This window comes from Mytilus edulis, chromosome 2 (assembly GCF_963676685.1).
Source record: "Mytilus edulis chromosome 2, xbMytEdul2.2, whole genome shotgun sequence".
In the NCBI taxonomy this organism is placed as follows: Eukaryota; Metazoa; Mollusca; class Bivalvia; order Mytilida; family Mytilidae; genus Mytilus; species Mytilus edulis.
This window is the reverse complement of record NC_092345.1, coordinates 55,319,877-55,343,846: the sequence shown is the minus strand read 5'-3', so window position 1 is coordinate 55,343,846 and position 23,970 is coordinate 55,319,877. Positions and strand designations below refer to the sequence as shown.

General features: G+C 29.9%; 1 protein-coding gene across 1 annotated transcript in view; it reads left to right on the top strand.

Annotated features, from left to right (window-relative positions):
• The window catches only part of LOC139510275 (small subunit processome component 20 homolog), an 84,066-nt gene that overhangs the window by 45,573 nt on the left and 14,523 nt on the right, over nt 1–23,970 (top strand). The window contains exons 32-54 of the mRNA XM_071296767.1: nt 791–1,002; nt 1,182–1,311; nt 1,934–2,024; nt 3,152–3,225; nt 4,133–4,202; nt 5,024–5,077; nt 5,834–5,989; nt 6,749–6,904; nt 8,629–8,766; nt 9,481–9,752; nt 10,274–10,356; nt 13,688–13,872; nt 14,856–14,998; nt 16,734–16,890; nt 17,906–18,004; nt 18,706–18,873; nt 20,042–20,196; nt 20,672–20,813; nt 21,385–21,501; nt 21,972–22,142; nt 22,510–22,641; nt 23,063–23,173; nt 23,659–23,808. Coding sequence (XP_071152868.1) covers nt 791–1,002; nt 1,182–1,311; nt 1,934–2,024; nt 3,152–3,225; nt 4,133–4,202; nt 5,024–5,077; nt 5,834–5,989; nt 6,749–6,904; nt 8,629–8,766; nt 9,481–9,752; nt 10,274–10,356; nt 13,688–13,872; nt 14,856–14,998; nt 16,734–16,890; nt 17,906–18,004; nt 18,706–18,873; nt 20,042–20,196; nt 20,672–20,813; nt 21,385–21,501; nt 21,972–22,142; nt 22,510–22,641; nt 23,063–23,173; nt 23,659–23,808 — 3,166 coding nt within the window. The remainder of the gene's footprint in view (nt 1–790; nt 1,003–1,181; nt 1,312–1,933; nt 2,025–3,151; nt 3,226–4,132; nt 4,203–5,023; nt 5,078–5,833; nt 5,990–6,748; nt 6,905–8,628; nt 8,767–9,480; nt 9,753–10,273; nt 10,357–13,687; nt 13,873–14,855; nt 14,999–16,733; nt 16,891–17,905; nt 18,005–18,705; nt 18,874–20,041; nt 20,197–20,671; nt 20,814–21,384; nt 21,502–21,971; nt 22,143–22,509; nt 22,642–23,062; nt 23,174–23,658; nt 23,809–23,970) is intronic.

The following is a 23,970-nucleotide window of genomic DNA, read 5'->3' as shown; positions in this document are numbered from 1 at the left end:
TCATATAAAATATTTTAAAATGCAAGTTTAGAATATTGCATTTACAACTCTGTCGCAATTTTTGCAATAATTAAAATCTCGCAATAATATCTGAATTTACAGTATTAATTTTTAGAGGTTCTTTTATGTACTGGCATAGTATTATTAAGATTAGTATTTGTTGTTTGCTTTATATTGAATGGAAAATTGCAACGAGTATTCAGGGTAGTGTATTCATGAATTGATTGATTTCTGCATATATACTAACAAAAAATTGTATTAGAGATCTATATAAATGTGAAGAAAAAAAATCTGAATTTAGTACAATGTTGTTTTGCTATTTTTGTGTTTTTTGTTGTTAACAATTTGTGCTTAAGATGGGGGCAGATAAATATTAACTTTATCAATTATTAGAATATTTCATGGCCTTGTACAATGCATTTTAATTTTAATTTTCTCACAAAATTTCCTTACATACAGTTTATGAAATAGAAATATTAGATTTAGTGAACTGTAAATTTAGAAATTATTGCTGTGTTTTAATTAATGCAAATAATTGACTTGTAGAGTATCTCAATATAATGTCATTATATCTGATACATAAATATATTTGCAGATTTCCTGAGATCGCAAAAATTAAACTTGCATTTTTGTCCATTTTTCTATTATCACAATAACAAATGCTTGCAATAATTTCTGGAATTTACAGTATACTAAATCATAAAATGTAGATCTGTCAAAACAATAGTTTTTTATCTGCTTTTATTTGTTACAATACATGTATAATATAAGTTTCCATTTTATATTTTAGATATTATTTACTGTTGGTGAAACTAAAGGGAGATGACAAGACAAACTATCCTCTGGTTAATATTTTCAAATTACTGAATGAACAGGAAGCCAGTTTTGATATAAAACAATATATTGTACAGATTGTGTATAATCTTCTTGTTTCCGAGGAAGATACACCACCATTGGCTGTAGGATCGTGTTTCTATGGCAACTTAAAGCAAGATACTCAAGGTAATGATACAAAATAGTTTATAAAATATTTTGTTGTGTTTTAGTTTTAGACAAACTTCAAAATAATAATGTATCATAAAAAATGTAATTTATAGTATAATCTTAAGGAAAGAGAGGAATTTAGATATACCTTGAACAATAGATAATTTTATGACTCTTTTATTTCATTCTATTTTTAGATGAAGTGCATTTAGGAATGAAGTTACTGGTTCCACATGTTCCAGCCATTCTGTCACACATACAGAGCACAGTGGTAGGAGTGAAACTCAAGGATAAGCATTTAACTAAAGAACTGGAGATATTGTCAAGGTCAGTTTTAAGGTTATATGTTGTAACTGTAGTCAGATTTAATAGACAGATGTACACCTGAATCTATGTTATGCTAGATGTACATCTGAATCTATGTTATGCTACAAGGTTGCAGAGGGTAATGTTTTTGACTTGCCCGTATGTCTGACATCTGGTTCCTCTGCAATTATAACTAGGCTTGACTTTTATCAAAACCTTAGTTGGCTAAACTATGAAAGTCTGAAAAGAGACAAAAGAAACAAATTAAGAGGGGGGTGCAAAGATAAACATTAATTTATGTTTATGTTAATCTAGTGTCTTATTTTCTTTTTTGTTGTTCTGAACTTGAATCAATATGAATAACACAATGACAAACCTGAAATGCTAATTTTTTGTCACATGTCTATATCAAATGCAGAAATGCTGAAGCAATTTACCAAAAATATTATGAACTTGTATTAGTCAACTTTATATGTGCTTTTTCTGAATTCCAAATTTTTCTCACTCGATTGACTTATATAAGAATTCTACAATCAACCCTCCTTTCAGTTTTTTACCATTTTCAGGATTTTTGGTCTTATCTTATGATGTCATGACAAAGTGTTTTATCATAAACAGGATTCATTGATTTTTATTGTTATAGGTTAAGTGAGTTTGTAACTGACCAATCACAGTGTTCGACACTAGTTACATTGTTATTACCTTTCCTGAGTGAAGGACTATACAGATCACAGGTTAGTATTTTATACGATATGTTTTGTCCTATCACAGGTAAGTATTTTATGTGAAAAGTTTTGTCCAATCACAGTATTTTTTTCTTGATTTTGGCATTCAAAAATCATATTTTAGTATTTATCAAGATTACTTTTATATAAATAATGAATAGCTGAGAAGGTGATAAAGCATATTTGTTACCCCATGAAAACATTGTTAATGTCAAGGGATAACAATCTGCTCTATCGCCCTCTCAGATATGTGATATTTTATTAACTATACCAAATTTTCTATCATTATTGTCTTGATTGTAAATGGAAAGTAAGAACTATGATATCATGTACATAAAAATGTAACAGTTATTAGAAAAACAACAAAAGTGAAGTGTATTTTTTTTTTTACATTCTATATAAAAAGGTCTCGGGTCGAAACATAGAACCTGAATATTGTCTTTAAAATCAATGATGTAAATTCACAATTCATTTTCCTGTTAATATAATAATTGAGTATAATATATACATTTGTTTGAAAATATTGCACATTAAATGTTAATAAAACCTTTTAGTATAACCCATGATCTGCATGAAGGGAGACAACTAAAAAATTGTCACCCACTTAGCCATGTGATAGAGTAAATTATCACCCTTGTATTAACCAATCAACTTCTTCAATTAGGTTATGCTTAGCTTACAATTTGTTTGGTTTATAAGGAATTTCCAAATCCATTATTGTAAATGGTCAAATTAGTATCTGAATGGAGATAATTTTCAATTTTACTGCATGTTTTTATTTTTTGTAAATTTTCAAAATGAATAATGGTCCAACTATTTGTTAACCAAGTTGTTAAAAAAAAAAAAATTCATTGTTTTATTTCTCCACAGAGTAAATGAGAAATTTTGAGAATTTTTGTCTCTAGGCATTACTTGGGAAAGAATGAATTACTTCCCTTTAGCCAAATTGATATGTCTACCTTATGGAAATGAGTATGTAAATTAAATGATGTAAGTGCAATGATTTTGTGGTGTTTCTAAATTTAGATTTGTATTTCAGACTCATAAAGTCGGAAGATATGATACATGTGATGTCCTCTCTTTATGAATTGTATTATGTGACTTTATTAATTGAAAATATTTTTATGATATTTTAGAAGATAGAAAATGATATTTTGAAGAGTGTTAGAAATCTGCTGAAAATAGTTGATAATAAACAGGATTTTTTCAGGTAATTATACATACAATATATGATGTGATGAGGTATGGTTGCACCAGTAAAAATGAAGTGATAGTAAACGTGTATAGACACCAATACAGCCTTCAACAATGAGAAAAACTTTGTGATCTGCTATTCAAGGTCCAGACATAAAAAATGTGAAACAATTCAAATGAGAAAAGTAACTGCCTAATTTATAACAAAACCAAAATGACACATGAACCAATGACTTGGGATAGGCATTTAAAGAATGTTGCTTTTTCAACTTGTTTTAAGGTTAAGACTGCATGAAATGCATTCCAAACCTTATGGGACTTACTTGATATCTAAATCTTCCAAGCCTTATCACTACCTTTTTTGATACACAAAATATAGTGCATTGATCCACACATTCTATACACTCTATCCATGGACATTTCAAGAAATTTATGGATGTAATATATGCTTAGTTATTTAAGGCACAAAATATTGATACACTTATCAAGAAAATTACATAACTTTTACAAGGTACAGGAATCTAATATCTGTTCATAAAATAGAATGATGTCATTGTTAACATCATCTTTTGAAAAAATTGGAGTTATCTTCCTTTGTCTGGAATTGCTGTTAAATCAACTACAACAAATGCAATAATTAATTTTACTTCCCACTGATAAATTGAAGCAATCTTTACTGTTCATTGCTTTCAAGCACTTTGATTAAAGGCACATGATCTGTTTTCTGCATTTTAATATTAAGTTCTACTACATACAATGATGGAATAAACACATTTTTTTTATTGTTTGAAATTTTATATAAAAGCTTCTTTTTTTTAGTCAGTAAAGCAAATATAATACGTTAATTATATAGTTTGAAATTTTATATAAAAGCATTTTAAGCCAATAAAGCAAATATAGATGGTCAATTGTTTTTTTTCCAGATCCATATGTAAGCTGTGTGGACACATACAGAGTCGTCATGGAAGAACATTAGTTTGTGGCATATTAGAGGTAAACATTGAAGTTGTCATTTTGTTACTGGTCCACAAATTTTACTAGATATTTACAGAATAAGATTTGCATTCTCTTTGTCCATCTTGTTAGTTGAACAAATATTTCTATCACACCTTTCACATGTCAGGAGCCTGTAATTCAGTGGTTGTCATTTGTTTATGTGTTACATATTTGTTTTTCGTTCATTTTTTTATATAAATAAGGCTGTTGGTTTTCTTGTTTGAATTGTTTTACATTGTCATATTTGGGCCTTTTATAGCTGACTATGCAGTATGGGCTTTGCTCATTGTTGAAGGCTGTACAGTGACCTATAGTTGTTAATGTCTGTGTCATTTTGGTCTCTTGTGGACAGTTGCCTCATTGGCAATAATACCACATCTTCTTTTCTATATTATGACTTAGATTGATTGTAAGTATACTGAATTGTTCATATCTTAAGTTATGATCAATCTTGGCGTAAGTTTTTTTTGTGAATACAAAGTATTTCATTTCTTCTCAGGTACTGCTGAAAAATGGCTAGCACTTTGATAGTGATAAGCTGTAACATGTAAGCTCTTTTCTGATCTGTCAGACAACTCTTTCCTGTTTCCTGATAATTTGCCGATAGTTTGGACTTTTTAATACCATGCTCAATGAACACATTTTCCCAGTATTATGTACTGAATTGAATGACGTCATACTTGGTCTGCAGCACTTTTTCATTTCTTTCAGACATCTACATCCTGTTTGCAAATACTTTAAAATCTCTCAATAACTGTCGACCAGAATAGCAAATTCAATACTCAAAAAATTCCATAACATTATAAACTGTATTTCAGGTGATAAGCTCTGGTGACGAGAACATGGAAAAGATTGCATCAGTGGTAACTGAGGTTTGTATTCATAAATAGAGGTTAGGAGAGTGAGTCATAGATTTTAACTGGTGGTAATCCTCACTGAACAGAAAAGAATTAAGCAAAATCCTATTATTTCATTAAAAATGTGAATGTTTTTAGTCCTGGTGTAAATGACATACCTTACCTGATCATGTTGTAATATGTATTGTGTAGAAGCTTTGTCATTTGATATTACAAATAAAAGTTAGATAGGACAAATGTTTAATATAGCTTTCAGTTCTTAAAATACTTATAAGATCTCAAATGTAAATTAAGGTTTGTAATGATAAGGATTCATGTGTGGTTAATATTATATAAGATCTCAAATGATAAAAAGATATTACTGATCTATTCTATGACTCAATTCATGGTTATTTATTTTGTTAACACCCACACATTACACACTTATTTATTTTGTTAACAACCACACATTACTCACTTATTTAAGTTGTTAACACCCACACATTACACACTTATTTAAGCATATTAAAATCACTTTAAGAAATACTGTGGATTCATTGATATTTTTTGGATACCAATTTCCGTGGGTACAGTGGAACCAGGAAATTAAACGATCAACAAATTACAAGTTTTCTAAAGGAATGTATGCAGACTTTGCCAAAACAGCAAAATTAAATATCCACAAAAAATACTAGTTTACCTCAATCCACAAAAATTAGCACAAAATAAATGAATCCACAGTATATACATGAAGTTTCAAAATGTTTATTGGTTTTATATTGTTATGTTTAGTTAAATTCTTGGGATCCAAAGCGACTTGAAGAACCAGACTATTTACGACGCCTTGCTGGGTTCAGAGAGATCAACTCGACCATTAAATCGATGACAACGCTAGATACACGGTTCTTACATGCTGTGTTAGTCAATTGCTGTTTCTTTATTAAGATGGTAAGAAAATTGAAATTTATGTTCATACAATATAAAAAATCTATTGGGTGCAATATTCACAAACATTTATGCAGTGACCCTATAAAATTAAAAATTAACCAAGAACTGTATTTTTGACCATTTATGGTATTGAGAATTTGTCCTGATTGGCAAGTGACATTCAGCTTAACACTAAGAGTAGATGGTGTTCTGAATAGATTTGGATAAACACATAGATGAATTTTGCTTTGCAAAGCCATTTTGAATATACGTTTTCTCTATCCTATCAAGTATATGACCTCAATACTTCTTTTTTTTTCAAATTTGCTGCTGTGTGTTAAGGCTGCAAACAATCTATCAACCAAATCTTTTTCAATTGGATAGAAAGATGCATATATTTTTCCCTATATTTCTGACAACAAATAAGTCAATTAAGACATTTCAAGGAAATTTTTTTTAGGAAATATAACATTTTCCCGCGATTAATTTCTGTGGCAAGAGAAAAAATATGAAATGAATATCAAACGTGATTATGTGTCTTATGTCACAACATCAACTGGTACAAAATTAAAGTCAGTAAAAAAAATACCTCAGACATATCTGATAGCAAACTATATCCATATAGATCTTTTTCCCCATTACAAACATTTGGAATTTATATGCAAATGTTATACAAGTGAGATGTTTAGCTAGCTTTAAAACAAGGTTTAATTTTCAGGACAGTTGTTATCTATTCGTTTGATGTGTTTGAGTGTTTGATTAGGGATTTTCCACTTTTAGGTTGATGATCTCTCTTTAAGAGATAATGCTTCAAATTGCTTGGTTGTTATGGTAAAACAGTTCAGCAGCGTCGACTATGACCAGGATGTTTATAGGGATATTATTGCTCAAAGTTTGGTACCAGAGATAAAAAAAGGAGTGAAGAATAAAGATGAGGTACTGTATATATATATATATATTACTGTTACTAGTGTGATGTTTGATTGTTCAGGGTTAATTTATGCATTTATGAAAATTATTGATTGAAGTAAGATACTAATAGTATTTAATTTTTATTGTGCAAGTTAAGTTTCATCTGTTTAGGATTATTCCATTCAAATGAATGTTGGAGGGTAGGAAAGGACTTTCAAAATATCCCTACAACCCAGGACCATTTTTATGCCCCATTTATGGGCATTATGTTTTCTGGTCTGTGCGTCCGTCTGTTTGTTCGTTCTTCTGTCCGTCCATCTGGGGCATACATGTACTTGGGACATATTCTTGTTTGGTTAGTTTTGTATAATGGAAATAGACAGATACTGAAAAAAGACCCATGACTCATATTCAATTATTAAACTTCCCTTCCTACCCTCCCACATATCCTACCGTAGTCTAAAATCGTTCATCTTGTCATTTCGTTAGGTATTTGTGTTTGAACTTAACACACGGGGAAACTACGCATTGACGTCACTACACTTCTTCCGGCGTAGAAAAACAGTGCAGAATACGTTTTTTCTGCACTTTTGAATAAAAAAACATTTCTAAAGGTAAGTTTTCATTGTTGTTCCCAATTATTGCTAAAAAATGCCAATTTTCTAATGCCTGTTTTAATCCCGACTTCCGAATGTCTAAAAACATTCTAGAACTTCACAAAATCCCACTTCCAGCCTCCATTGCTTTGTGTACATTCCATTCAGCGTCATCAGTTTTGTGGCAGGCAATACATGTCAAGCAAATCGTATTTTTAGGAATTTTAAAATGACATGTTCCTTACGTCTTTCGCAATTTTCCCGCGAAAAAAGCCCAACCAAAATGAAAGGAAAATTATATGAAAAAACGATGTCCATGCCATAATTTTGCACAGGAATATAGAGAAGGTTAATAAAAAACAATTTACATTTATTTTTGATTGATTTTTTTTTTATTCATTATAAAAAGATCGATATTCTGACCATCATGACTGTAGGTAAATATTCATACAAAATTCCATTGATGTCGAAAGGGATGGCAAAAAATGAAGTTTCCTGTTGAATGAAACCCCAAAATATTGCAAACTAGTTTAAAGCAATATCCCACAAAGAAATAACGTAATTGCCGTAGACTGAAAAAAAACCTAATTGACAGTAGAGCAATTTGATTGGGTAGAACGATTTGACATCACATGATTTTCACGCCATTGAAATTTGAATGTAAATAAACAAGGTCAGAAGGTTCAGTATATATGGGACAGCATCGTACATTGAGTTACTGAGAAACAATTATGAGTTACCAAGCTTGACAATGCATGGTAATAAAAAATGAAAGCTAAGTCTACAGAAAAAATAAGAAAAAAAATAGCCTTAGGATAACGACTTATCAACACACCTGGATACATTAAAATCGAATAGCCCTTACTGACTAATAATTTGTAAACTCATAATATAGACATTGTCAGGTTTGATGGGAGTACCTGATACTCAATTCTATCATGTTCATTTTATAAGGCTTTAAATTTCTGTGAATATATTTTTTTTTTGTTAAAGGGTTTTAAAAAAAAAAATGGTTTGAAATTTGTTATTTGCCGTTAATATGAAAGCAAAAGAAAAAAGTTAATTCCTAGTGGGAAAGTGTTAAAAATATATTTTAAAGCAAAGGAAACTGTTTAAGTTCAAATTTACCACTAAATGCTTTATACATTTCAGAATATAAGACATGAGTTTATACTTCTGTTGTCCAAATTAGTTGATGCATTTCCTACCAATCCAATGTTTACAGACCTGGGATTGCTGAAAGAAAAAGACGTTGAAGCAGACTTCTTTGAAAATATTAGACATATTCAGGTATTAAAAAATTAACATGATTAAAAAAATAATAAAAATTTCAAATTATATAAATGTATAAAATTTCAAATTGTACTTAAACTTATTTTTATTAATCATAAATTTCAAATTATCATTAGAGCTTTTTGTCAAGTAACTTTGTGTGACCAATTGAATGAAATATAAAAAAAATGTTGATTTTTCAATTCTTTCTCTATTCATTTATAATTTTGTTTGAGAAGGACCTATGTGCTGAGTGTTTTATTATGCATCAAACTAGATGTATAGACAATTCCAGCAGACTATCAATTGTTACAAATATTATGTGGAATCTTAATATATCTCTGCGACCAATTAGTAATCTGAACTGTTGCTGTATGTATAAATAAATAGATAAGTATGTGAACCTGTGACAACTCTATGACAGATTTCATCCATTGGATCACGAGTGATGGTGATACAAGGCTGAAAACACATTCTGTATATATGATTATAATTCGTCTAAATAACAGTCCAACAATGTTAGATCTGTGAATTTTGGAAAGCAAATTTTTGTTCTTCCCTGGCTGGGATTCAAACTCATGCATCTGAATTTCTGAGTGATATATGTCTCCTGGTTAGAAAAATTCATTGGTAATATTTGGCATCTTAAAATGCAAATGTTTTTAATATTATCAAAAGACCGTTTGAGGAATTAATACCAATATTTGATGTTTAATATTGACATAATTTCAGACTCACAGAAAGTCACGAGCTCTACGTAAGATGGTCAAACTAATCCAGAAAACCCCTGTGAAAAAAGAGACAATCGTATCATACTTACTACCAATCACTGAGGCATTCTTATTGGATGAAAAATATGCTAAAGTAATGAGTGTTTTGGATGTTGCCGTTGAAGCCCTTGGTGCTCTTTGCAGCCTGTTACCATGGAACCAGTATTCCGGCCATTTGAAATTTTACTTGGCAATGATGTACAAGAGGCTTGATAAAAATAAATATTTTGTGAAGTAAGTATACAATTTTAGAGGATTATATGCAGTTCTAGTGGAAGGGGGTCAAATAGTGTTAATTTTTATATCATTTTGTCTCTGGTGGAGAGTTATCTCACTGGCAATCATATCACATTTTCTTAATTTTATAAATCTTATATAAACAGAAAAATAAATGTAGATTAAAATACAACTTTAATGCTTAGAACACATAATTAAACTGATTTCCTACACATTTTTTATTCAAAATTTATACACATAAAATTATTGTAACATAGTTTGTACAAAAAAATCTGTGTTCATTGTGTGTAAACAATTTAAATCTGCTTATTTACAAAATATACTGCTTACAATAAAATATGAAATCAGACAAATAACTGAAAATATCAATAAATTTTAATTTGATAAATTGTATGAATAAATATCAAACTTTATAACTCAGTTCAATATTTTGCTTTCGATTTTTTTTAAATTAAAACAAAAAATTATTGAGTCTTAACAAAACTTTAATTATATTATGACTTATCTGTATTTTTCAGGATAATTGTAGTAATATTAGATGCCTTTCATTTTGACCTAAGGAATTCAGAGTATGCAGAGAAAGGAGTCCCACAACCAGTAGGTAAGTATTATATATAGATAAAAAAGGTTAGTTCTGTGGTTATAATGTTTTCCCTACTTTAAAAACATATAATCACTAATTATCTAAACTGTATTTGGCAAAACCTTTAGGACATTGTGTCCCCAATACCTCAATTCATGCTTTATGTTGATTATTAAACTTTTTTTATTTAAAGTGTCACTGCTGAGTCTTTTGTAGATGAAATACGCGTCTGGCATACAAAATTGTAAGCCTGCTATCTTGATGAGTTTTTCCCTTTTCAGTACCAATCTTGTCATTGCAACTCCTCTTTCGTGGTTTATCATATCTATATAAAATTCAAAACATTGCTAGATCCTTATATGTAGATGTGTAAAGTAGAGTAAATGCGTTTTGTATAGGTCATGTTTATTTAATGTATAGCCATTTCTATATAAGTAACATCATAATAACATAAGTGTCAGGAAGCAACATTAGCATGTATATATGCTAAATTCCAGACAGATCTTCCCATTCTTCAATCTTATTTAGTTATACCCCTTGTAACTTTACCCTGTCTAGCACAAAACTAAATATATTGTAAGAATATGCAGATGTGTATGAAGGTAGGATGCTCCAACCCATAAAGTTTCACCCTTATTATTGTATTTGTTTATTTTCATTATACACTAATACTGAAGGAAGTCCAGAAGATGAAATTTCCCCCTTGTTTATTGTAAGATTGTTTATTTTCATTAGACACTAATACTGAAGCAAGTCCAGAAGATGAAATTTCCCCCTTGTTTATTGTAAGATTGTTTATTTTCATTAGACACTAATACTGAAGCAAGTCCAGAAGATGAAATTTCCCCTTTGTTTATTGTAAGATTGTTTATTTTCATTATACACTAATACTGAAGCAAGTCCAGATGATGAAATTTCCCCCTTGTTTATTGTAAGATTGTTTATTTTCATTATACACTAATACTGAAGGAAGTCCAGAAGATGAAATTTCCCCCTTGTTTATTGTAAGATTGTTTATTTTCATTATACACTAATACTGAAGGAAGTCCAGAAGATGAAATTTCCCGCTTGTTTATTGTATTTGTTTATTTTCATTATACACTAATACTGAAGGAAGTCCAGAAGATGAAATTTCCCCCTTGTTTATTGTAAGATTGTTTATTTTCATTATACACTAATACTGAAGGAAGTCCAGAAGATGAAATTTCCGCCTTGTTTATTGTAAGATTGTTTATTTTCATTAGACACTAATACTGAAGGAAGTCCAGAAGATGAAATTTCCCCCTTGTTTATTGTAAGATTGTTTATTTTCATTAGACACTAATACTGAAGGAAGCCCAGAAGATGAAATTTCCCCCTTGTTTATTGTAAGATTGTTTATTTTCATTATACACTAATACTGAAGGAAGTCCAGAAGATGAAATTTCCCCCTTGTTTATTGTAAGATTGTTTATTTTCATTATACACTAATACTGAAGCAAGTCCAGAAGATGAAATTTCCCCCTTGTTTATTGTAAGATTGTTTATTTTCATTAGACACTAATACTGAAGGAAGTCCAGAAGATGAAATTTCCCCCTTGTTTATTGTAAGATTGTTTATTTTCATTAGACACTAATACTGAAGCAAGTCCAGAAGATGAAATTTCCCCCTTGTTTATTGTAAGATTGTTTATTTTCATTAGACACTTATACTGAAGTAAGTCCAGAAGATGAAATTTCCCCCTTGTTTATTGTAAGATTGTTTATTTTCATTAGACACTAATACTGAAGCAAGTCCAGAAGATGAAATTTCCCCCTTGTTTATTGTAAGATTGTTTATTTTCATTAGACACTTATACTGAAGTAAGTCCAGAAGATGAAATTTCCCCCTTGTTTATTGTAAGATTGTTTATTTTCATTAGACACTAATACTGAAGTAAGTCCAGAAGATGAAATTCCCCCCTTGTTTATTGTAAGATTGTTTATTTTCATTATACACTAATACTGAAGGAAGTCCAGAAGATGAAATTTCCCCCTTGTTTATTGTAAGATTGTTTATTTTCATTATACACTAATACTGAAGGAAGTCCAGAAGATGAAATTTCCCCCTTGTTTATTGTAAGATTGTTTATTTTCATTAGACACTAATACTGAAGGAAGTCCAGAAGATGAAATTTCCCCCTTGTTTATTGTAAGATTGTTTATTTTCATTAGGCACTAATACTGAAGGAAGTCCAGAAGATGAAATTTACCCCTTGTTTATTGTATTTGTTTATTTTCATTATACACTAATACTGAAGGAAGTCCAGAAGATGAAATTTCCCCCTTGTTTATTGTATTTGTTTATTTTCATTATACACTAATACTGAAGGAAGTCCAGAAGATGAAATTTCCCCCTTGTTTATTGTAAGATTGTTTATTTTCATTAGACACTAATACTGAAGCAAGTCCAGAAGATGAAATTTCCCCCTTGTTTATTGTATTTGTTTATTTTCATTATACACTAATACTGAAGGAAGTCCAGAAGATGAAATTTCCCCCTTGTTTATTGTAAGATTGTTTATTTTCATTATACACTAATACTGAAGGAAGTCCAGAAGATGAAATTTCCCCCTTGTTTATTGTATTTGTTTATTTTCATTATACACTAATACTGAAGGAAGTCCAGAAGATGAAATTTCCCCCTTGTTTATTGTAAGATTGTTTATTTTCATTATACACTAATACTGAAGCAAGTCCAGATGATGAAATTTCCCCCTTGTTTATTGTAAGATTGTTTATTTTCATTATACACTAATACTGAAGGAAGTCCAGAAGATGAAATTTCCCCCTTGTTTATTGTAAGATTGTTTATTTTCATTATACACTAATACTGAAGGAAGTCCAGAAGATGAAATTTCCCGCTTGTTTATTGTATTTGTTTATTTTCATTATACACTAATACTGAAGGAAGTCCAGAAGATGAAATTTCCCCCTTGTTTATTGTAAGATTGTTTATTTTCATTATACACTAATACTGAAGGAAGTCCAGAAGATGAAATTTCCGCCTTGTTTATTGTAAGATTGTTTATTTTCATTAGACACTAATACTGAAGGAAGTCCAGAAGATGAAATTTCCCCCTTGTTTATTGTAAGATTGTTTATTTTCATTAGACACTAATACTGAAGGAAGTCCAGAAGATGAAATTTCCCCCTTGTTTATTGTAAGATTGTTTATTTTCATTATACACTAATACTGAAGGAAGCCCAGAAGATGAAATTTCCCCCTTGTTTATTGTATTTGTTTATTTTCATTATACACTAATACTGAAGGAAGTCCAGAAGATGAAATTTCCCCCTTGTTTATTGAAAGATTGTTTATTTTCATTAGACACTAATACTGAAGGAAGTCCAGAAGATGATTACAAAGTGGAAGACATACCTCCAGACTTTAGTGAGAATGATGATACTGTTTCTCCAGACAAAGTTATTTGTTCTGTTGCCATGGCGACCAGGATACATTTAGCTATAAGTAAAGCATTTATTCCCAAACTGCAGAGGATCCTGACAGAAAAGGTAATAAATAGCAGAAAATAAAATTTCCTGTTGGTTAGTGATATATGATTTGTTTTATTTTATTTCTTTGGGTTTTTTTTAAGGGGGTAAAGGTTGCATTCAGAACCCTTTTGTCACTGTCCTACATTAGGGAGATGTATTCCTAAAATTCAAGCCAAGAAACAATAGAATTCAAAAGTGAATATTTTGCCAGTTGTCAAAGATCAATGTCTACTTCGTTAAATGAAAAATTATAGGGGATAATTGGGTTTTTTTCAGCTATATTATTGTGTAGAATGAATACATTTATCAAAGGAGAAGGTTCACTAAGACCCCTTTTTGGCCCCAAAATATAGCAGTTTTAGAAAATTGTGAAAATGTAATCTTTAAGCTATATTTTGGAAAGTAAATTGCTTCTGCTACATAAATATGAGCTGTTTTTGACGATAAAATGCACAAATATCACGTTCTAGCATCATTAAGTCATGCTAAATTACTGAAATCTTCAAAATTTTAGCATTTTGGTCAATTTTTAGACAGTTTCCATCTAAAATGAAAGTGGCCGCATTCGTGTTCATTCATAATATTGAAATGTAAGTTGTATTTGATGATAATACAAAACATATATAAAGGTTGAGGATTAACACGGATGCGGCCACATTCATTTTTGACAAAAACCATCTAAAAAGTTACGTTTTTTGGCATATTTGATAGATTTTTCATATTTAAACTTGAATCAGAGCGTTTTTAATGACTAAATCAGTTAAAATCTTTCACATAAACTAATCGAATCAATTGAAATAGACACTTAAGTGTTTAAAAAGTGTCCAAAAACGTTCGTTAGATGAACCTGAAATTTGAGGCCAAAATCGGCCCTTACCGGACCGACCTACTCCTTTGATTGAGATGTAATTTGAATTTTTTGATATTTCTAAATAATTTTTTTTTTTAAACTTTTTGTGTAAAAAGTAAATAATTTGTATCTGGTATTGTAAACTTTTCAGATAAAGTCTGATGAAGAACATAAAATGGCTGGCCAGTCTCTCTACCCTGAAGATACTGAGATACTTAGAGTGCCACTAGCTCTGGCCATGGTTAAATTATTACAGAATTTACCACAGAAAACATTAGAACAGAGTTTACCAGGGTAGGTTGTAATTGAGATATTAAAAGCAATAATACTGACATGGTAATCTACCAGTTCAGGTTATGCAAGAAATACAAGGAATTTAGGATAGAAAGCCAGACAAAATATAAAGAAAGGTTGTTATAAAGAGGGTGGTAAAGGGTTATTTTCGTGCAATGTTTTTTAGCCATTTTTATTTCATGTGCAGACGTAAAAAAGGTTCATTATTCACCATGTTTTGTGAAATCGGTAAAAAGATCAATGTGCAAGAAATTTTTAATTGTCGTTCATCATGAAATGGCAATTTTATTTTGCCTTCTTCCATGCAGATACCCCCTTTTATGCCCCTCTATAAATAATTATGACGAAGGAGGTTTAAAATTCCCCAATATACAAAGTTTTTGTATGTCCCTTAAAATGTCATAGCTTTATGAATTGCTAGATCCCTTGAATCTTGAATAATACTGTCAGACATGGTATAATTTTACGCTAGTTTCTGCTGGTAATTGTTTAATTAACCAAAGAAAGACTCTAGCTACACGGTAGTTTGAGCAGAATCAACTTGTTACGAATTTATCTTATTTATTAAATAAACAAAGAGAATTTAAACATGATACAATTATGTAAACATTTTATATTTAATTGTTTTAACATACAGGAATGAATGTGAAGGTTTTTTAAAGGAATATTCTTTGTAGATATTAGGGAGGACATCAAAAGTTCAATGTAGGATAAAAAACTTAATTCATATAGTTTTTTCGCTGACCCCCCTACCCCCCTTCTTAACTTAATTTGGGAAAAATTGATTTACCTATATGGATATATGTAAAATCGATTTTAGATTAACAAAACTTGCAGCAATGTTGACCCCCCACCCCCAAACTATTCGATTTAAGTTTTTTATCCTACATCGATCTTTTGATGTCGTCCCTTAGATTTATCTGAAAAAAAGACTTTATTGTACACTTAACTCATCAACAAATATTATAAAAAATATTTGTAATTTATTTTATTTGTTTTCAATTCATATTATTTCTAGTAGGAGGAAAGTTAAAATCATTGTAGGGTCAATTTCGTAATGCGTGTAGAGTAAGCTTGCTTTGTTTGTATAAATGTTTGCTCAAGCATTGTAATATAGATTGACATCGACAAACAGCACCTCAAGCATTGTAATATAGATTGACATTGGCAAACAGCACAAGTAGGCAGAGTAAAACTTGTATACATTATATTTAAATTTGATTAAACATTATTAAATAATCAAATTATCTATATACAGGTTTAACTCCGCCTACTTTTATTGCTTTTCAGTTTCAATCTTAATTACAATGCTTGAGCAAACATTTATACAAGGGAAGCAAGCTAGGCAAGCAAGCTAACCAAACTCTTACTCTACTTGCATGAGGAGATTGACTCTAATTCAAAGAATCTCTAAGAACACTGGATAGTAAAACAAAACCATCAACAACTGACTCCTTGAAAATACTCTTTTAAGTACAAAATAAGACAAGCAAAACATGGCTTTCAGTGCAGTTATGTTCCTGTTACATATGTTTTTAGTGAATTTTTGAACATGTGGATTGATCAGTCTCAGTATTATTAAATGTAGCTGCCATTGCAGCAGTTTTAAAGAAAATTTTGAGTATATTTTCAAACTTCTTTTACAGGCCTGCTGAGAACACCAAAAATCTTACTGATACCCATACTGGTATAATTATTACTGACTTATACATGTATACATTTGTTATCTTTTCAGAATTCTGTTGAAAGTTTGTAATTTTCTGAAATCTCGAGCTAAAGATATAAGAGTTACGGCAAGAGACACTCTAGTAAAGATATCTTTGTCGCTGGGTCCAAGATACTTCCCATACATTCTGTCAGAACTTAGAGGTGCATTACGTCGAGGATATCAGGTAATGATAAATAAAGTGAAAATTATAACTTAGCAAGTTGATTTCATACACATGACTGACTGATAAAATGATTGATGTATTAATTGATTGATTGTTGGTTGCTTAATATCTAGCGGCATATATTTCATGCATGTTCAGGATAAGAACAAATTATAAGTGTAAAATGAGGGTATATTGGATAGAGACTGAAATTTAGCTTTGCAACAGGCCTCCTGCAAATCCCTAAAAAAAATGTTGCAAGGGTTTTAAGAGTTACACTTTCTTTGCATGTGACATCAAATTTAAAGTCCCCATTCTGACAGGGCATAGCACTACTTCATTAATGATTTACAAAAAATTGTATCAATTAATATGGTCAGGACAAGAGATATATTTACGATCCACTTATATATATATCTTTTTCCTTGTCCCTTCTCAAATGGTAAGGGACTTCTTTCCTCTGTCTATTGCTCTTTCCAATGGTCCTTCTGACAAAAACACAGGTCAAGGTTACAACAGCCATTGGTAGACTGAAATTAGGACAAAATATTAGTTTCCCGATGAACTGTTTTGAAGCATATGAGCAACTTTAAAAAACTTAGTTCGGGAAAGCCAATTGGCAAGAAACAAGACCCCCATTACAATACCTTTTAAGGTGAAAAAGACTTTATTAATTAATTATTAGAACACTAGGCCAAAATAATCTCTTTGTTAACAGATACATAAGCCCTTGATAAAACTTCCAGTACTTAGTAAAACTATTCATAATGAAGCTAAATATTTAGCCATGAGGTTGCTTGACGGTTAACCAACAAACTAAATGTTATGGTCTGCTTTTCAACACTTATATATATTTTTGTATTTTTTTTGTTTTGGTACAGTTTTACCTTTGATTTATATATTGATGCTCTCATATTTCTAAATTGCTTATTGGGAAAAACAGAAATTGTTTATTATTAAACTTTTGAAAAATACTATTAGGAATTGTTTCTTTAATATGAATTATTCTTACATCATGGTATTGTTGTACTTTCAGCTCCATGTATTAGGATTCACATTACATGCCCTTCTTAGACACATGTCATCTGTGATAAAACCAGGAGAACTAGATTTCTGCAGAGCAAGCTTACAACAGGTATGTATACCAGTCTTCTACAGCAAAATTACATCAAATATCTGGGTTAATCTGAAATTTTAAATTAGCTTCTTTTACGGAGAAACTAAAACATCACATTTATACAAAATCTATTAAAAAATCATTTTAGAGATCATTCAAGTTATATAACATCAAATTCCAATCATGGTAAAGGATGACACTGCATACTTGTAGATATAAACATTTTTGGTCCAGATGGACAAAGTCCAAAATTTGCTTATTTTATAGTAATGTCTGCCGGAGTTGCAGGGAAAAATTAGTATCTCATTCATGTAATAAACTTAACAGAAAGATTGCATATATGTTGAAGTTTGGGATCTAATATTATGAAATAGTTTGGTTACTTAGTAATTTTTCAGTAAAGTTCATGAAAGGAGAGTCAAGTCTTGTATAATCAACTTCCCCTACAGTTTTTTAACCCAGATACGTGGAACTTCACAGGAAGATGCACATATTCTTAAGCTATTATGGAATTGTTTGAGCAATTTCATTTAATTTCCAGACTTACAAATTTTTCAGCAAAATTGCAACTACATTGTAAACAATTCTTCGTTGACTTGTCACAAAATATTCCAGCATAGCTATTCTGAACCCTTTACAATTTTTTTGTTCAACAACTGTTTATAAGATCATTATTAAATGATAAGTATTATATTCATTTATATTATGTTTTTATTCAGGTTTTCCATGAAGAGTTGTTTGGAATGGTTGCTGAGGAGAAAAATGTGGATGCCATCAAGGGAAAAGTATTTGAAGCCAAGACAATGAAGAGTTATGACTCGTATCAAATCTTGGGCAAGTTTATTGGAATGAGTTCATTGACAGGCTTACTCCAACCATTAAAACAGGTAAGAACTTTGTACATACATTTACCTTTATATATTTTGAATAGACTTAAATTTATGAAGTCTTGAAAAGATTGCATAATTAAAATTATTTGAAATTATTGCAACTTTCAAATCTTTGTATAAAACTCTACCTGACAACCAAAGTTATCAGTTCCGTTTATTGTTAATTCAGAATTTGTATGTGATTTTTTTATTATGCCCCCACAACAGGGCAAGCATAAAGTGTTGCTCTTGTCTGTCTTTGGTTATGTACCTCCTTGAATTAGTTTGCCTCAACCAAATGTTATATAACTTATACACAATGGTTATTACAAAAAACATAGATCAAGTTTAAAGGAGTAGGCCCGGTAAGAACCCTTTTTGGCCCCAAAATATAGCAGTTTTACAAAATAGTTAAAATGTAAACTTTAAGTTATCTTTTGGAAAGTAGAATGCTTCTTTTACATAAATATGGGTTGTTTTCGACAATAAAATGCACATTTATCGGGTACTGACCACTGGCATCATTAAGTCATGCTTAATTACTGAAATCTTCACAATTTTAGCATTTTTGTTAAATTTTAGATGGTTTCCGTCTTAAATGAAAGTGGCCGCATTCGTGTTCATTCTTCATATTGAAATGTAAGTTGTATTTGATGATAATACATAACATATATAAAGATTGAGGATGAACACGGATTCGGCAACTTTCGTTTTTGACAAAAACTATCTGAAAAGTGACATTTTTTGGCATATATTTGATAGATTTTTCATATTTGAGTTTGAACTGGAGCGTTATTAAAGACTCGATCAGTTAAAATCTTTCACATAAACTAATTGAATCAAATGAAATAGACACCTAAGTGTTTAAAAAGTGTCCAAAATCTTTCGTCAGATGAACCTTAAATTTGAGGCCAAAATCAGCTCTTATCAGACCTTTGGTTGGCATCACTTTTACAGTTTTCTATTTCTTGGTAAGTTGGATTTGATTTTCCGTCATTCAAAACAGAAAAAAGTAAGGAAATCAATTCTTAATATATGTTATACAATAAATTTCTTTGCAACTTTTAGTTAAATTTTCAAAATACTCAAACCTGATGTGGACTTTTTAATGAGAAGAGGATGAGAAAATACATTGAGTTTGAAAAACATAATCTCTAAAAAATATATTGTTTATTTATGTTGTCAGGTACTGGACAGTACACAAAGTCTGAAATCTACCAAGAAAATACAAGAAGCATTAAGAAAGATTTCTTTAGGTTTGATAGACAATGCAGGCATGGAAGTAGAGAAAACAATGATATTTGTTCATTCCTTGATAACATCACAGGAAGAAAAACCAAGGTATTCAAAAATATTGATTTTTACACTGTCAGTGCAATATTGGCTGCTATTTCATATTTTTTTTTTTTTTTCATATTTTGATACTCCAAAATTAAACATCATGAAAGAATGGCATAAGAGTATGTACATAAAGCATACACAGTATATGTATGCTACAGATTAGATATGGAATTGATTTTGAATACATTTAGGCTAACAAAAAGCCATGAGGCTTTACACGTTTTTTTTATAATTTTATTAAGACACTATTTTTTACTTGCATTTATTACTTTATCAAATGCATTATAGTATGTACTGCTTTGTTTCAGTGAGTTTACTAAGACCTAATACTTTTATCTAGAGTATTTTTTTTCTTTTATTTGTTTCCTGTTTTATAAAAACTGTTTCAAATAGCCTAATAGTCTATAAAATAAGATATTGCAGTTTTTGTTTAATTTATTTTTCAATCTAACAATAGTTTAAATTTTATTTTCAGTATAGAGAAAAAACCTGAAGGAAAGAAAAGTTTACGACCACCAAGTTGTCTTCTGCTGCCACCAAAACCAGCATATGGTGGAGGAAAACCAAAAGCTAACAAGAAAACTAATATCCACGTCCTGGTGGAGTTTGGTTTAGAGGTGAGTTAACTATTATTATATGATTAACGGGAGTAATTTTTTTTTAACTTTTGATTGATTGAAGATTGCTTTAAGCAGCATCAGCACAAAAGGCTATATTGAGGCAATGTTAATTTTTGTAACACTGCTGGTAAATTCTTTATTAAACATTAAATAAAAAAAAAACTATTGAGTGATTACATATTTCAATACTCTTCAGCCTATGAATTTTATTGTTCACTTGTTTTTTGTTGATGTGGTTCATAAGTGTTTCTTGTTTCTCATTTTTTATAAATAGTAGAATGTTTGTTTTCCTGTTTTAATAGTTTTACACTAGCCTTCTTTTATGCCCTTCAAAATTGTTTATTCCAAATTAAGAAATGTATGGATGAATAAAAGAAAAATTGACGCAAACAGTTGTGATTATGTATTCTGCTCCCTTTTCGTGGTTTATTTATAGTTGGTGCATGTAAAACACCATTAATTTAAGCAAAGTGCAGGTGTGTGTCTAATACTTTCAATTAATGTATGTTCAATTAAAAGAAAAAATGATGCAAAGTTTAAACATAGTTTCAATATTTGTTTGTTTCAGATATTATACCTACTGCTAAAGAGATCCAAACTGACCCATCAGAATCCTGATCATTTAAAGCTTATTGATCCATTTATTGGCATTATTAAAAATAATTTACAGTCTAAACACATCAGGGTAAGATCATCTCATATTAAAATGAGCAATCAGATTTTAAAAACTCATTGAAAAATGATAATGTTTTGCTAAATACATTTCTATTGACTTTCTGTTTTAAAGAAAAACACGTTTTTATAATTACTGGTAATTATGATGTACATCATATAAATAGTCAAGTCTAGAAAGTTTGTTTGTCAAATTTTGTTGTTGTACTTTGTTGACATAACGGTAAATAATCTTAGATTAACAAACATATGCGACAAACAGAATTATCCCCACCTTTTTCTTCACTGTTTCAAATATTTGTTATATAAGTATAGTTCAGTTAATTCACAGATTTCAAGAAGATTGAGGAAGAAAAACAAATGTATTTTGTTAATATTTTTTTGTGAATATTAACTTGTATTTTATTGATAACAATTGTGTATGCTTTCTGTTAATATAGGAATGTAGTTATATTATAATTTTATATTACTCTTTTATTCCAGGTTAACATTTTATGTTTAAGGTGCTTGGGATGGTTACTAAAATTCCCACTGCCCTCAATGAAGAAAAGTGTCAAGAAGATTGCACAGGGAATGTTTGTTTTATTGCAAAATTATGCATCTGTTGGAGCTGCTAAGGGAGATAATCTTGAACTTGTTTTTCTACTGTTTAAGGTACAAAATTATGTGAAGTACAATTTAAGATTCTCATCTGAAAGGAAAGATTTATTATAGATAAGTGTTTATATTTTTTTTTGTGTTTTTGGCCACAGATATTAGTTGACATATTTGGTGAGTTATAAATTCGGAAAAGAAACATTTATATAGTTTTTTTTTGTGATTATCATATAAATATATATAAATTATATATATAATATATGTATCAAAACTTGCAGTATTTGAAAAAAATAATTTTAGAATCCCATTTCATAAACATTTGACCTGTAACTAAATTAAAAAATGTATGACGATGATGTTATATGATAGTATGCTGTTAATTTAGATATCATTCAGTTATATCAAAATAACTTTTATATTCCAGACCGTGACAGTTTTGGTCAGAGATGTCCAGTACTACGACATTGATCAAAACCAACTGCAAATTTTACTGACTTTCTGTGAAGAAGATTTGTATGATCACAATAGACAAAGTACAGCATTTAGTTTATTTAAGGTAAACAAAGTTTTTTGGAGTAATTTTACATAATGTTTTGCTCACCTGGCCTTAAAGACCATGAGCCTTTTTATCCGACATTATGAGATATACATGTAGTTCTTGATTAGGGACTTTTTGACAATTCTTTAAGTGTCTTTCACAATATCCAGTTTTCTTTCAAGAAATTTAGTTGAAATTAAGAACAATCTTATCAACCAGTACTTATAAAGATGATTGTAGATGAAAATTGTTGGTAGTATTATAGAAACTGAAGTAATACTAGCATGGACATATTCAAATATTTAAGAAATTTTAAATTATCTGTTTCCAGACTATATGTTTTATGTTATTTAGCAAAAATACAATGGATGCAATATCTATATAAAAAATTGATAAACATTTAACAATATTTACTATTCAAATTCTTTACCTGTTTCAGGCTATTTTGTCTAGAAAACTGCATACAGAACAAATAGATCTAATTGTGCAGAAAATAAGAGAGATGTCTATAACGGCTGACTCAGCGCATATAAGAAGAGAATGTCGTCAAGTATGTGTTATGTTTATCACAAAAAAATAATATGTTTTCTTTCTTTTTGATTTTGTTCTTTTGTGGTTTATACAATATTCCTCATAATATACTGTGAATTCTTTGTCTTGTATTTTCATGCTATGATTCATTTTTATTATATATTTTTCTGAGAATAGACTGATATGTAAAATATGATAATTAGCTGAACAGTGTGTGCATCAGAATGAAAATAATGGTCTTGAACTTATGAAATAAAAGAGTGGATGAAATCTTTGTCTTCTGTTTTCAAGTTATGAATCATTTATTTAATTTTTTCTGAAAAAAACAACAAGAACTATACCTTACATTTAATGGTTATAACCATTACAGTTTGTTTATCTGAATAAAAATAATGGTCCTGAAGCTACGTAATAAAAGCATAAATGTTATTTATGAGCTGCAGATATATTTGTCAAGAAATGAAAACACAAATGTTTTAATAAATACTATCTATAAAATTTCAGATAGTATCTCAGTATCTTATGGACTATCCTCAAGGAGCAGCCATAACTAGTCATTTAGAATACTTTGTGACACAGCTGTCATACAGTATAGACACGGGCAGGGAATCAGCTTTAGAAATGTTGGCTACTATATTTACTACATTTCCACAGGTAATTTATTGCACTATTTGTAGATGGTCTTATTAAGTGTGACGCGGGATTGCCGATTTTTTGTAAGCGTGACACATGAAAGTCAAATTATTGGCCGTGAAAACAGGAAATGAAGTGTAGCCGGAGACAGGAAATTGCAAAAAAAATTAGAATTGCTAATTA